Source organism: Solea solea, chromosome 1 (assembly GCF_958295425.1).
Source record: "Solea solea chromosome 1, fSolSol10.1, whole genome shotgun sequence".
In the NCBI taxonomy this organism is placed as follows: domain Eukaryota; kingdom Metazoa; phylum Chordata; class Actinopteri; order Pleuronectiformes; family Soleidae; genus Solea; species Solea solea.
Window position 1 is genome coordinate 11,263,253 of NC_081134.1, and position 14,868 is coordinate 11,278,120.

The 14,868-nt window shown below is 40.2% G+C and overlaps 1 protein-coding gene across 2 annotated transcripts; it reads right to left on the reverse strand.

Moving 5' to 3' along the window:
* Window positions 1-320: 320 nt before the first annotated feature.
* acsl3b (acyl-CoA synthetase long chain family member 3b) lies at window positions 321-11,279 on the reverse strand. Of its 2 annotated transcripts, none has more exons than XM_058645866.1 (15): window positions 11,209-11,279; window positions 7,253-7,727; window positions 6,320-6,497; window positions 6,112-6,221; window positions 5,788-5,926; window positions 5,088-5,238; window positions 4,753-4,876; window positions 3,928-3,999; window positions 3,279-3,418; window positions 2,783-2,955; window positions 2,576-2,650; window positions 1,867-2,058; window positions 1,660-1,774; window positions 1,317-1,474; window positions 321-1,184 (listed from the first exon to the last, which is right to left on the reverse strand). In XM_058645866.1, exons 2-15 carry the CDS (start codon window positions 7,601-7,603, stop codon window positions 1,027-1,029), a joined length of 2,136 nt encoding a protein of 711 aa, XP_058501849.1. In that variant the 5' UTR covers window positions 7,604-7,727; window positions 11,209-11,279; the 3' UTR covers window positions 321-1,026. The 2 variants fall into 2 exon arrangements, with proteins under 2 accessions (XP_058501849.1, XP_058501840.1); XM_058645857.1 differs by lacking the exon at window positions 11,209-11,279 and adding an exon at window positions 11,036-11,173.
* Window positions 11,280-14,868: the final 3,589 nt, after the last annotated feature.

A 14,868-nucleotide genomic window follows, 5' to 3' on the forward strand; every position in this document is an offset into this window, starting at 1 on the left:
GTAAAAAAGACAAGAAAAAGAAAACCCCTCAAAATAATACACCTGAAACATCTTAGTGCACAAACTCTCATGGCTTTACAACACAGATTCCACACACACACAAACAGTACTCGTCAAATGGGTTTCAAAGCTGACAACCAAAAATGAGGGAAACATAGCAACACACACACACTGTATATGTGTGTGTGTGTGTGTATATATATATATATATATCTCTATATATATATATATTTATATGTATATATATATATACATATATATATATATATATATATATATATATATATATATATATATATATATATATATATATATATATATTTAATTGAAGAGAATAGAGATCCCTGCATAGATTCCAACCTGAATATTATTTAAAGACCAGGAGGGAACCTCTGTCAGGCTCATGCTACCCATTTTTCTTGCCAGGTATGTGCACTTGCAAGTCCACGACTATGCTGAAATGGTGGAAGGCTCCAGAGAGCAGGGAAGAAAGATGAGAAGCAAACGGTGTGGTGGTGGTGTTGGGGGGATTGATCCAGACCCGTCTAGTCTAACAATTGTTTCGCTTCAAGTCATGCAGACATCTGACTTAATGTGCCGCCTCGGTTGTCATAGCAACTCACAGGGCTTAAAAAAAAAAAAAAAAATCCATCAAAGCGGGAGCGGCGGCGAGTGCGTTTCATGGTGCACGTCTGGCTGGTTCAGTTGTCTCCTTCTGCCTTTTTGGTCACGACAGAAAACATTAAGTTGGATTCAATAGTTGTTTACTCTCCTTTGATCAAAGCTCGTCACAGAGAAGCCACAGAGGAGGAGGAGGAGGTGAATATGAGACGCTTTGTGTGTCTGTATTGATGCGTGTGTGTTAACTGTTGTTAAGTTGTCCTGGTAGTAGTGACTGAGCTTCTTGTGTAAGTGCACAAATATATATATATATATATATGTATATATATATATGTATATATGCGTTATATATACATACGTATATGTATATATACGTTGGTTTGTGTTGTTTGGAGTGAGTCTCTGTTATTTTCCACCGTACATCCTCTCAATGTCTTCCTGGTAGTGTGTTTTGAGCTCCTTGCGTTTCAGTTTGAATGCGTCTGTGACCAAGCCAGTCTCTGGTGTCCAGGGCTCAGAACTCAGCCGGATCTTCTTTGGTATCTCAAATCGCTCCAGTTGTGCTGGTTGGGGGTGAAAAGAAGAAGCAAGTCAGAGAGGCAGATACGGTGTGATAATAGCGATAAGTCTGACACTCCTGCATTCAATCTGAACTGAAATGACATTTCGTTAGAGCTCAGATTTTTCTCCCTAACCTGAGATCGCAGCTTCAGTAATGACGAGAAGAACCTCTCTCTCCATCTGAGGGTTGTTGCAGAGCTCCTCCCATGTGCCCTTCACTTGCCTCTGTTTCGCTAGCACCATCAGCTGCTTATGGTTAGGAACCACAAAGCTGATCACATAGGATTGGTCACTGAAAATCAAGTACAAGAGAGTCTGACTAATTTATTCACCATTAGGAATAAAGAAATGAAGTCATGCTGACCAGAGACTAAGTGTCTCAGACCTAAGTGTTTGTGCTTGGTGATTTACATTTGAATAGGATACAGAAGTGAAGGTTAATTCAGAGACATTAAAAAGGAGAGTGCAGAATGTCACCTGTTAGCATAGGCACAGATGTTGTCAATCAAAGCACAGTTCTTCAAAGCAGCCTCCACTTTTCCTAGAGAGACGTACTCGCCTGCCTGCAATTTCACCAGGTCCTTCTTGCGATCTGTGAGAAGAGATAGTAAACGTGTCACAATCCTCATGATCATGTCATCGTCGACATACACACAAGCATACACTAGTTTGCGTATTTCTTACCAATGATCTTGAGGCATCCATCAGGCTCAAACTCTCCAATGTCTCCAGTGCAGAACCATCTCTGCCCCTTTTCATCCACAAAAAAGTCATCACGGTTTTTGGCTTCGTTTTTGTAGTAACCCATCGCTACGTTGGGCCCACCGATCAAAATTTCCCCCCGAGGGTTGGGCTTGTCAGTGCTGTGGTAACCACCTACAGAAAAGCATCAATGTGATTAGGCAAAAGCATCCGTCTGCACGTTTCCATGCACAATTAAGTCAAACTACTACACCGTTTAATTGGACCACTGTTCTTGTCGCTGTACACAAACACTAGCTGAGGAGTCTGTTTATTGAATGAAGTGTGTGCACCTCCACTATGTCCCCATCACAGACCAAAACATGTCACATGTTGAGCACCATTCCAAATCTCCTACCATCCATGTACTTTAATTGATATTAAAATATTTAAAATGATTTGACCTGGCTGAACTCGTCTTCCTCGTCAGTCTAAAAACAGTACCAGCCTGAATTTTGCCTAATGCTTCTTTTATTCTTGCCCGGGGGTGTGAAGTGTGTGCAGAGCGCCAAGGCCAGCTCAAGTGTGACTGAACATACATACATGGTGAAGTAATTTGACTCCCAACCACATTATCTGTGTGCGCCTTAGAGAAATTTGACACACCGAGTGCCTTTGCTGCTTTTCTGTTTGGACGTGAAGTTTGACTTACCCTCCTTCCAGTCTTTAAGTGTGATCTCTGAACAAATGAGTGGAGCACCAACTCGACCTGTGCTGTAGTCCCACACTGAAAAAGACCAACAAAGACTCCTTTATAAAAGTACATTATTCCTTCACATTAAAGTCTCTCCTGTGTTTAAGCCCCTCTCCTAAACCCCTTGAAAGGAAATTTAACATCTAAACCTTCCTTCCATCTTACCCTCACTGATGGTGCCCGCTCCACAGGTCTCTGTCAGGCCGTAACCCTGTCCCACAGGACAGCACAGACAGATGTTCATGAAGCGCTGCGTGGCAGCCGAGAGAGGAGCTCCTCCAGAAAGCAGCACCCGCGTGTTTCCTCCCAACAGCGCACGCACACGCTTAAACACCAGACTGCGGGGGTGGAGATGAATGGAGACAAAAACACAGATTGTGATATGATGAGTGAGACTCCAACAGCAACACAAAGACTGAACAAAAAAAACAAAAAAACATATTTGACATCCTGATCAATAGCCAGCAATGAATCACATTATGCCAGGGAAAAATTCCCCCACACCTTTGTAGAAGCTACTTATTAATAAAGATTAGATAATGAATTTGCAGTGGATTAGGAGTATTGTGGGAGCGGAGGTAAATATTTACTGATGTATCATGAGGAAGTGAATAACTAAAGAGGCTTTGCTGAAGACTCAGTTTGTGTGTATGTGTGTTACCTGTCACACAGTGGTGTGCCGTAGCCTTTGGAAATCTGCTCCATCTTGTAGTTGTAAGCCAAAACAAAGAGTGTTTTCTGGAACTTGCTCATTTCCTCGACTTTGGTCATCACATTTTTGTAGATCCGATCCATGATCTCCTACACGCACCAGGAAAGAAAATACATATTAGTAGTACAAGACTGTTGTTGATTTATGGGATTTATGCAGACATGTGTAACATTTTACAATACAGTGCAGTAACTATATGGTAATTGTGTAATAATAACTTTGTAATAGGGAAGTAATATTATGGTAATACCATCTTTTCCTGTACTTATGACCAAGTTATAGCTTGGTAACAATGGGAAGAAACTAGGGAAGATGAATTTCAACATGTAATTACCAATTCTGATTCCCAAATATTTTTATGTGACGGTTTAACACAGCAATTCTCCAAGCTGTTACTTTGGAAATAACATGGTATTATGATAATTTTATCTCATGATTACTACACCATTACCATTGTTATTACCAACCTGGAAACTGCATTAGAAATAAGATGGCATTACCACAATACCACCTCCAAATTGAGAAATGATTACCACACAATTGGCATGCAGTTACCGTGCTGTACTGTTAAGAGTTACTTAGAAGTGAGAAGACTTACTGGTACAGCAGCCATGAGAGTAGGTTTTAGGACACTGGCATCGCCTTTACTGCCCTTCTTTATCTTGGTAGACTGCAAAAATGAAACAAGACTCGTCAGCTGTGGCTGATGTGGGGTAGTTAATGGCCTATGTAATGTCTGTCGCTGCCTGACCACACAGAGCTTTTAAAGTAGCCATAAGCATCTAGACTGGATTATGACTTTAATGAGGCTCCAATGTTAAATAACAGGACAGAAAGTCAAGTGAGACACAGAATCCAACAATGTTTAATGGAAGGAGATACATCAGTCGAATCTATCTTAGCTTCAAATAGTCAGTACGTTTCCATGCACAGAGTCGAGCTATGTTTGTAAGTGGTTTCTGGTTTAGCTGGCAGCTACGTGGAGCTATGGTGCATTTTTCCAGGTCCTCCTACTATTCATGAACTATGAAATATTCAATCATTTAGGCTGACAGAGGATTAATTCTGTCTCCTCATCAATCCAAATAAACATAGTGGCCTAGATTTCACCATGTTTTTCTCACTGCTGTCTTCTACTTCTCTGAACTGGCTTATTATTTTACTTTGGGGTCAAAGCTAGGGGGTAGGAACTGTGAAAAATGCACAAGGCCAGCTTAAATCCGGGTTAACGTATACATGCAGTCGTAATTCCACTCCCAAACAATTTAAGCACAATATCAGTTGAACTACCATGTTTAACCTGTATTTTAAAAGTCTGGTTTCAGTCACAATAACACCATAATTTCTTTGTTACTAACGTGATATTGACAGAGGAGCTCAGCCTAATGTAATGCATCCAAGTGACAATATGCTCAGCACTGACCTGGTCGGCCAGAGTCTGAGGGGAGGAGTAACCGATGCGACAGCCGTGAGAGATGCACACCATTTCAGCACTGAGCTCTAAAACATGGGCCAGTGGCAGGTAACCGATGTAGGTGTCCGTCTCACTGTCGGCATAGAAGTTACAGCAGGTTAACTTCCAGTATAATCACAGACATAAAAATAATGGGGAGTGGTGAGGACAAATGATAATAGTGTGCGCAGGAGTAAAGACATGATATTTTGTTGATTCAGAGAGTTGCAGGACACAGGGAAAATATAAATTAATAAGGGAAGTGAGTGTCATAGATATGGGCAGCAAATGTGATATTCGCATACTTGAGTTCAGGGATTCTCTCGGCCATGCCAGTGACGCCAGCAACTATGTTGCCATGGGAGATCATCACACCCTTGGGAATTCCTGTTGATCCACTGGTATACATGATGACGGCAATATCCGAGGACTGTGGCTGTCTGCGGTCAACTGCGACTTTAGAGGCAGAAGATGGATGACAGTGTTAGGGAGGATGTACATCATATAGAGTTGTACATTTTATTTTTTTGTCAATTAATCTATCAATTATTTCTTTTAACTTATCATTTAGTGTCAAGTTTACATTAACAAGCTATCAATTTTAGCCAATACATCGTTTAAATAAGTGCAAAATTCAATGTTTTTTTTTTTATACATGATAGAACTGCAGGCTTTGCCACAATTATATTTGTGAATTAACATTGTGAATTAATATAGTCCTTTGAATATTTCACAATTGTTTTCATCATCAAATAAAAGGAAGAGAATAACCATGGCTAAAGTGATGCTAGAGCACAGACACATCATTTCAGTCTCTCCTCATTTTCCAAATAAGTCGGTCATCATGGCACAAGGTGTTTGACCTCAATCTGAGTCTAATGTAAACAGCACAACACTCCAATTACACACTGGGGTTTTGCCATTCTATTAAGCCTCCATCAGAGTACTTCAATTCCCCCACGACAAATTTAGAAACATTTTTAATCAAATTACATAAATGCTCACTATTGTCAGGCTTGGATCCCATCTCCCTCACAGCGTCCATGCTGTAGACCATGATGCCTCTCGGGATGTCTGGCCAGCTTGTGGGTTTACTGTCAACTACAATGACATATTGCAGCCTCGGCACATCGCACAGTATAGCCTGGGACATGGAGTTGGATGTATGTGGGAGAGAGGAGGGTGAGTGAAAAGAGCAAAGTAGTTATGTAAACAGAACTGAGTTTCTTGATAAATGCTATTGACTGTAACCAACCAACAAACAATGCGTCATTGGCATATCACACATTAAACACCGTTGACTTGTGATGAAGACAGTGAAGTAGTTACCTTAAGTCGGCTAAGAAGCAGATCTTTGCTTGTGATGATGTGGGTCACCTCGGTCTCGTTCAGGCCATGGGCGATTGCCTTGGGTCCCAGAGTGGAGTACAGCGTCACAACTGTCAAATTCAAATCAATTCAAGTTATGTTAAGTTAAGCAATCAGTTGAAGTGCTTTCCTTTATGTCTAAATACACTTGTGTTGTTCTGGGACTCACGTGGGAAATTATACATGAAGCAGGCCTGTGCTGCAACATTCCACTCTGCCCTGGTCTCACAGAAGATGGCGATGTTGCACTGAGGCTTCTGGCCGAGAGCTGCGAGGCCGCTGCCAAAACACTTTGCAGCCAGGTAGGTTTCTTCATATGACAGCCAGTTGTAGTTCCCCAGAATTACCTGAATGAAAATGTATGTTCAACAAACAGGAATATCTCTACATCATAAAAGATGTAAATTACATAACATTTCATTCATTTAAAGTGGCTTGAATGAGCATTTTCTAAATAAACACATAGGAACAAAGTGTTTAAATGGTTTTAAGCGCTGATGGAATTAATACGTGAACTATTTTGCATTATAAAAGAATAGCAAAGCAGTTGGTAATAATCTGTGACAAGCAGTTTATTAAATCTGAAAGAGGTCTGACATTGTTTCCTGTCATATGTCTTTATTCATATGCATTCAGTTAGCACCACCTGGAGGGCCTTTGGAGCTTTGCAGGAGGCACACAACAGTCACCCAGCAATGACTTTTGCTTCTCCACCCACATTCCTAGAACTGTGGACAGTAGCAGCCTGCCAAGCCATAAGCCTCACTGACAAACACACAAAAACTTCCCATAGTACTTCACCTCAGTGCTTTTACAACTTCAAATTAAGATAAGCAGGAGGACTCAGCAACTCTACTGCTTTCCTGTTCCTAACAAAGGCCACGAAACATGACACTTTTTGTAACAAAAATATGTTCAGTGAAAATTAAGAATTTTAAATATGCTCTTTATCATTTGTGAAGTCCTGTAATAGCTGATAAGAAGCAGTCTCTCCCTTTTAGCGCTTCAAATTGTCCCACCTCCTCCCCCCGATTGTGCATATTGTCTCAACCCGAGTCACATTTGTACAAGACTACAAAAGGTAAAGGAAAATGTATCTCACCTTCTTGAAGACCTTCCCGTTTGGCTGGAGCTCATCCTCCTCACTGAGCAACTCCCTGGTGCCAAGGCAGTCTCTCTGTGGAAACCTGTGAGCGGCATGTTCAAACATTTTGTCCAAGGTGTCTACACCAGGCTGCAGCAATGCTACCAGCTTCTCTTGGCTGTTGAAAGCTCTGTAAGGCCCTGCTGGGTTCCTGCTAATGGAGCGTGCCTTGATGCGTCGAGCCTGCTCCAAACTGTTACCAGCTCCAGACAAGAAGTACCAGGGAATGAAAGTGATGACAGAGTAGACCCAGACAACAGAGCGGAAGACCTGCAGTAGCAGGGGATTCATGTCCTCCTTTAACTTCATCTTTGAAGATGAAGTCTGCACTGGAGGTAGATCAAATCACAAGTGCAACGGTTATGCACTTTCACTTGCTGCAGAGGGGGAAGGTTGCAGGTGGGGTGTTCTTTGTGTTGTCAGTCAACCAGACCTGCAACACAGAGACAGCATGAAATTGTATGTTTATTAATAGTCTAAAGCAGGGTTGTTTAAGCTATTTATACAGTATATGGTCCGTGATCTGACTTGTTTCTGTGATAATAAAATAACATATTTATTCATTCATCTTGCTGTCTGTAAGGCCATGGTCAGTGTGAATGAGTGTCAGGAAAAGAAAGGACAGGTGGAGTGCCACAATATTCCAGAGAAATGGACAAACCATTCTGATTAAAATATATTTTACAAAAGAAGGGCCTAATCTTGAGCATCATTACAGCTGGACAGTTGAAATTTGCTAAACTAGGTGAGTTACAACAAAAAAAAGTATTAAGTATATAAGCACTATTTCATGGAGCTCACACAGCTGTTTCCAGTTCCATGATGAGCAAGCTGACAGTTAAGGAAGTGAAAGCTCATTCAGAAGGGGATTTTCATGCATCGGGCAAGTAACATGCAGGATTGAAATGTGTTCTCCTTGTTACTGTAGCCCTTAGTTGTTTGGCTAAATTACAAAAGCCACTGGACAAACTGTCTTCTGGAGAGCTCCGCTATTTCTAGTATCTAGTATACTGAGGCGTAAACTTTGACAAAGTCCTGTAGCCACTGAACTTGTACATGCCAGAAGTAGCAGCAGTTCTTGTTCTGCAGCTAAGACAGAGAGGGCCTGAGGTCACATGGGAGGTTAGCAAACACAGGCCGGCTAAAATAACAGCACTGAGAAGAATCTGACACGGAACAAAGAGGGGGGCAGGTCCTGTCCATTTGCATACACAAGCTATAAAAAGCAAAATATATTTTAATTAATTCTACAAGTCTAAAAGCACATTATAGAACATGTATGCTCATTTACTTTTTAACTTTAATTTCATGCTATAACATACTCTAGTAAACAGAGCCATGTGTGCACACACACATATTTTTATTATAGTCTCAAAATACACCAATACTGCACCATACTCCTGTGTTCCAGTTACAATTATGACAAATATTACACAGTGGTGGTAATTTTCCTCTACACAACAATAGATGGTCACTGCTCTTTGAATGGAGCCAACCCAAAATGTGTGCATTTTAGAGTGCACAATAATATAATTAATGACCACCAGATGACCTCTTACATCAGAAGAAAAACATGACTTCATGACATCACTTCTGCCCACCATGTCGATGATGAGTAAATGATAACAATATGATTTTCATTTTTTCTTTGACAATTTAGTGAAGGGTTTTGACGAGAATTCACATCTCTGCTCCTACCCAAGCTCCAGCAGCATTTGCTGTCAAGAATTAACCTTCGCACATGTTGCATGAACTGATTCAATGACAGAGAAGAACCAGTTTGGCAGCAGATCACATGCCACAACCAACCAACACAATGTGGTTGTATTTGGACAATCAAAGACAGAAGTCACACAGATAGTCTTGGTTTAACACTTGTAATTCAGGTTCGGTTAAGTGTACTTTGTTTTCACAGAAGTTGATATTCCCACTCCTAGTTCAGCAAAAACTATGTTACAAGACCATCAAATGACAAAATATTTTTTTGGTATACAGCTAATACTTGGCCAATGTTTCTCAATGTGAGAAACATGTGTTTGTTCAACAACAGGAAAAACAGTAATTTACACACCTAGTATAACCATTCTTTTAGAAATATTCTCCAGTCAACGGAATTATTTAGATAACTGAAAGACATAGTGGATTCAGCTAGATATAAACACTAAGATGCAAGACCATATCAAGTTGAGCACCACAACTTCAAGGTTAACAAGTCATGCCTTATCTAGCTATAAGTTAATAACTAATGATTAGGAGACTAAGAGCATCAGAACATCAGGCTGATTGCTTGACATAAACTTCAAGGTCTCTTTCTGCACTGAGGCTGATTGTAGTGCCCATTTCTTTGTTTATTGTTTGCATAGTTGAATCTGATAATTTACTTTGACAAGATGTCATATTATGATGTTTTGATTTGCATGTCACTAAAGACAATAGCTTCCAGCAGTAGATAATTATGAGTGATCTGATTGTCACAGTAGCTCAACTACAGAATAAAACAGGTATAAAAAATAAAAGGGGATTACAAATAATTAAATAATCACATTACAGCAACTCAACTTGATAATGTATGAAGGCATAATCAAGTCAACTTCCTAAAGTTTAAACCAGGAGATTTAAGTGACTTCGAACCTGTGTTAGTGCCAGATCTAGTGGAATTTTCACTTACAACTATCTCTTGGGACAAAAATGGTCTATTTAAAGGAAAAAAAATATCCAATGAGAAGCAGCAGCTCTCTGGGGGAAAATGCCTTATTGATGCCAGAGGTCAGAGGAGACTGGTTTGATATGAAGCAACACTAATCACTTTGTACAAACATGGTATGCAGATCACCATCTCTGAACTCACAACATATCGATCCTTCAAGCAGATGTGCTAAAGCGGCAGAAAACCTCAATGAACACTTTAATAGATACACATGATACCTAAAGAAGTGGCTGGTGAGTATATCAATATAGTATAAATAAATACTGAGTGTGTCTAGTATAGTAAAATATATAATATAATAATAACAATATCCTAGGTAAGCACATAGAACCAGGTTTGAGAACCAGTCATAACAAGGTCCTTTCTGCATGGAGTTTGCATGTTATTCTTCATATGTGTGTGGGTTTTCTCCAGGTTCTCCAGTCTCCTGACTCTAATGTGCAGGATAAATCGGTTGAAGGTGGATGGATGGAATAATACCTAATGGCTATAATGTCATACAGACATAATAATTACATAAATAAACAGAGTGGGTGATTCCTGCAATACAGCTTCCAGTAGTAATAACAGTTACGACCCCTAGAGAGGCAGAAGCCAAAAAAAAGGATAGTAATAATAAATTAATATAAATATGGTATAGTTTTTGTGAGCAGATACCCAGTAGATAATCTTCAACATCACACGTAGTGCTAGAAGAATGAAAACTGTGTAATGGCCAGCGAAGGCAGCATCAACATTAGCAGCTAGCGGACAACTACAAGCTAGCGGCTGGCTAGCGAAGAGGGGAAGGGAAGCTAGCGTGTAGCCTTCATGCTAACCACTGCAGCGGTTACTGAGCCGTTGTTAACGTAGAAAAAAAAACCGTTTCTTCAACGTAACTATCTCGTGATTTAACGCGTGACACGTCCATTCCAGTGTACGTGAATTTTGGGGGTTAATGGCGACGTTACGCGCTGCGGAGCTAGCCGGCAGCTAACAATTAGTTCCCCTCATCAACATCTGCAGAGCACTCACGCAGCAACACATTCTCTCACCTCTTTTTTTCCTCAGCCGCTGCGCCTGAGCCGTTGCGGGACAGGGAGCAATACGTGTTTACTCTTAACCACAGCTCTTTTTTGTATTAACAATAATATATTTACACGGACTCTAATTAACGGTGTATATGTATTATAGAAAGACGAATCTGGAAATGATTGAAACTCCAAACCTGAGCATCACCGGTCCAGGACTGCCAGCCCGGAAGACTGTACGTGACGTCATGGCGTTCCTCAGCTCGGGATTGGAGCGCAGAAGGTGGCGCGTGCTTGGAGCAGAGGGACGTCAGTGGGGTTACTCGCGGTCACAAACGTCGGCAACCACAGTCATCCGTGAGACACAGACCGAGGCGGTTTGACGGTAACAGAGTAGTAAGCTGAGCAAACATTGCTGCACCTGTCTGGTACAAAATGCGTGTTTAAATCATTTTGATTGGGCTGATTGTGATTCATGACTCTATCTCTCGGATAAATGACCTGTTTATTACTGGTAATCGTGACAGAAATGGCTGAAATGTAAACTATAGACGCCATTTTAATAATTGTCAGAAACTTAATATTATGCTTACATTTGCTTTTGGAAATGATTTGTGTTGTGAATTGGGACGTGATAATTAGTTAGTTTGTACGGTTGTTAAGTAGGTCCAACATGGCGCCCTCCCCGGCTGCCTCCCCGACAAGGGTCATCATATAAAATCTTTTAAACCTCTTTCCAACCCTCAAATCATGTTACCGCCACCATATGTTTTTATGAAGTTACCCTTGCAAGATAATGTTTTAATTGCCCAGTATTACTTTGAATAATAATAATACAACTTTTAATGGTGCCTCATATAGGGCAATGTTACTGTGTAGTTGTAATAATATAATAGAATAGAATAGAATAGAATAACTTTATTGTCATTGCATTAAAAATACAACGAAATTGGAGCGCTGCTCCAGTAAAGTGCTTAGCCACACATAAAAACAACAATCAGCATAAACATGTCATTCACACAATCAAACACACATTACAAATATAATTGTAGCAGTGTTAAACAAAAAAGATAAATAACCAATAATAATAAAAGTGCAGTGCCTTGATTAATGTGAATTCTTGTGATTTTTCACACAAGCTTGTCAGTGTGATAGGTGGCACAGCTCCTAGATGCAGTGTCTGATGTTGCTGCTACCTGCAGCTGCTTTATCAGATATGGGTCAGTCAGTTGTGCAGAAGGGAGCCTTCATATGAACTGTATACATAGGTTGTCAAACAGAGCATGTCTCCAGTGTTGCTTACCGAGCCCATCAGTTGCAGATGTATGTATTCAGTTTTGTTTGTTTTCTTAGCGGTCTCACCAATTGCCTGAGAAAGTTTTGCACTTACCAATATTGTTTATTGTCATCACTACAAATCCATCCTTGTGTCTCTCCAAAGGAGAGGAGACTTTAATTGAGGATTTTGACCTTGTGTTCCAGGGTCATGTCTGAACATGTGTGTGGAAGAGGAGGATGAAGGAGCACCTGAACTCTCACAACCCCAAGTGGAATTGGCAGAGGTGCAGTGAGTGATTACATTGGAGCGGGGAAAAGCACTGGAGAAACGGTGTGTGCACACTATTTGTTTAGGGCTAAAATGGTGTATTGTATTGTGGTTAGGTTAGGGATAATGCTTTGTTTAGGCTGTCCAAATGCATGGAAATCAATGCATTGTCTTTTATGGGATAGCTATGTGAATCTGCTTTTAGGGTTAGGGTTAAAATGATGTGTAGTTTAGGTTTATTTTAATGGTTAGGGTAGGTATTTGGTTAGGGTAATGGGCTAGGGAATATGCATTATATCTATGAGTGTCTTCAGTTAGAATGCTGCTCAAGAATGTGTGTGTGCAGTACCACCAAGGGTGGAATAGCACTCCTTGACAAAGTCTCTTAATGAATGATGTTTCAGCTGCATAGGGTATGAACTCACTCACTTTAAAACATTTCTGCAAATCAGTCTTTGCAAGAATGTGGTCATGTGGAGGCTGCCTTGTTGGACACTCAGACTCAGCTGAAGAGCAGCTAACACATCCAAGCACTTTGTCTTGTGTTGCATGTGTTTCATTCACCCTGACCCAGACCTGGCAGATGTACAGCCAGAAAGGACCACCCTGAAGGACATGTTTGTCTACGGATTTATGTTATTTTTTCAATCACAGGGAAAATTGAGTGTTGTCATGGAAAACTTTGTGTATTCTCTTGCATGACAGGCCATAGAGCTCAAAAGCCAGATTTTCCTTGCTCTGGAAAGTTAGTCACCCTCCATCATCTGAACGATGTACATTGCTTTGAGTTTGGAAAGCCAATGCCTTTTCACGGATGAAGCTAAAATGAAGCTAATGGTATCCATCGGCAAATTCTAGATACCAATGTGGACAAGCCAGTCAAAAAAGTTGGCATCAAGATAAATATAATGATCCAAAGTAAAGCCTCAAATCCACCATGAACTACCTCAAGAAAAACATTATGAAGCTTTGGGAATAACCCTCAAGGCCTTGAACTTCTGTGAGGCCTTAAAGTTTTCTTACATTTGTAACTCATGAACACAAAGAGCTGTACCTTGTGAGGAAAGACTTAAAAGTCTTCAAAAAAGATTCAAAAGTCTTTCTGCAAAGAGGGAAATGTAAACGAAATATGTAATTTTCCAAGACTTGGCTCCTGCATGTGGCCTACATGCCATTCATGAATAGAATACAACTACTTACATACTTAGAGTATGTTGAGTTGGCCAAACCTCGCCTCTCTCTCTCTCACACACACACACACACACACACACAGCTCGTATTGTTGCCAGACAAAGGGTTTTTCAAACATTAGGCAATTGTTTAGTTCTTCATTTGCTTTGTGTTCTGTTGGCGAAGTACGCATTTTCAGTACTGGACAAATTGAGGAGACAAAAATCATGATTGTGATGAAAATACGAGTGGGAAGTTTATTTTTCAGCCATAGTCCAACGGTAGAGTAAAGCGGTGCAGCTTTACTGGCCATGCGTGCTTCTTCTGAGAAACACAGAGAAGGTTGTGAGAGAGCTGATATCAGCATTGTGTGGACTCATTTGACAATGATTTGAATGTATGTAGCTGACATTTGTTTATATTTAAAAGTTACACCCTACAGCTTTAAAATCCCAGAACAACACACCACAGAAATCAGGCTGTAATTGAATCTCCCATTTACGAGATTTGTCTTAATGTAATGCACCCTTTGAACTTTCTATAGGCATTTATGATAAAATACATTGTGACATATCACAAGAGGAAACACACATGTGATAAATAAAATCTGTTTTCCTTTTAGCCGCTTGACTTATAGCATGTGGCGTTGTGCATGATTACTCTCTGTCACACTTGGTGTGAGGATATTTAATAATAATCCACTTCTATGATATCATTCACAATCCAGTCCAATGTAATCCTAACACTTTATGCCAGACACTGTTCATTCAGGTGGTAGGATGTATTGACATTAAGCTACTTTGCCATGGTTTCTGACAGTTGTATAGATATTTTTAAACAGGTTCATTGATTCAGGGGATAATGGAAGCTACAGTTGTTGCCTTTTTTTTTATTTTCTCAATTTTCTGGTGTCATTTATAACTGTCTGTCTCACTATCATTTTTGGACTTTGTACTGTGTCTTTCCGTCATGTTTGTTTAATGCCTTTTGTCGTCACAGGAATTCATAAAAATATAAATCATATACATACACTTGCAGAGAGCATTTCTGTATCATGACGATCATCTGACAGGCACCATCCCTCTAGAGTCTTTTACAACAATGTGTTGATTAGTCATAGTGCTACTGTTGAAAATCAATA

What these genes read in the sequence shown, in the direction of transcription:
- acsl3b (XM_058645866.1), bottom strand. Translation starts at nt 7,603, where the DNA reads ATGAAGTTAAAGGAGGACATGAATCCCCTGCTACTGCAGGTCTTCCGC. An exon ending in CTCTCATGGCTGCTGTACCA is followed by an intron (nt 3,419 to 3,927) that starts GTAAGTCTTCTC and finishes TGGTGCGTGTAG; the next exon opens with GAGATCATGGATCGGATCTA. An exon ending in AGCGGGCACCATCAGTGAGG is followed by an intron (nt 2,651 to 2,782) that starts GTAAGATGGAAG and finishes GGTCTTTTTCAG; the next exon opens with TGTGGGACTACAGCACAGGT.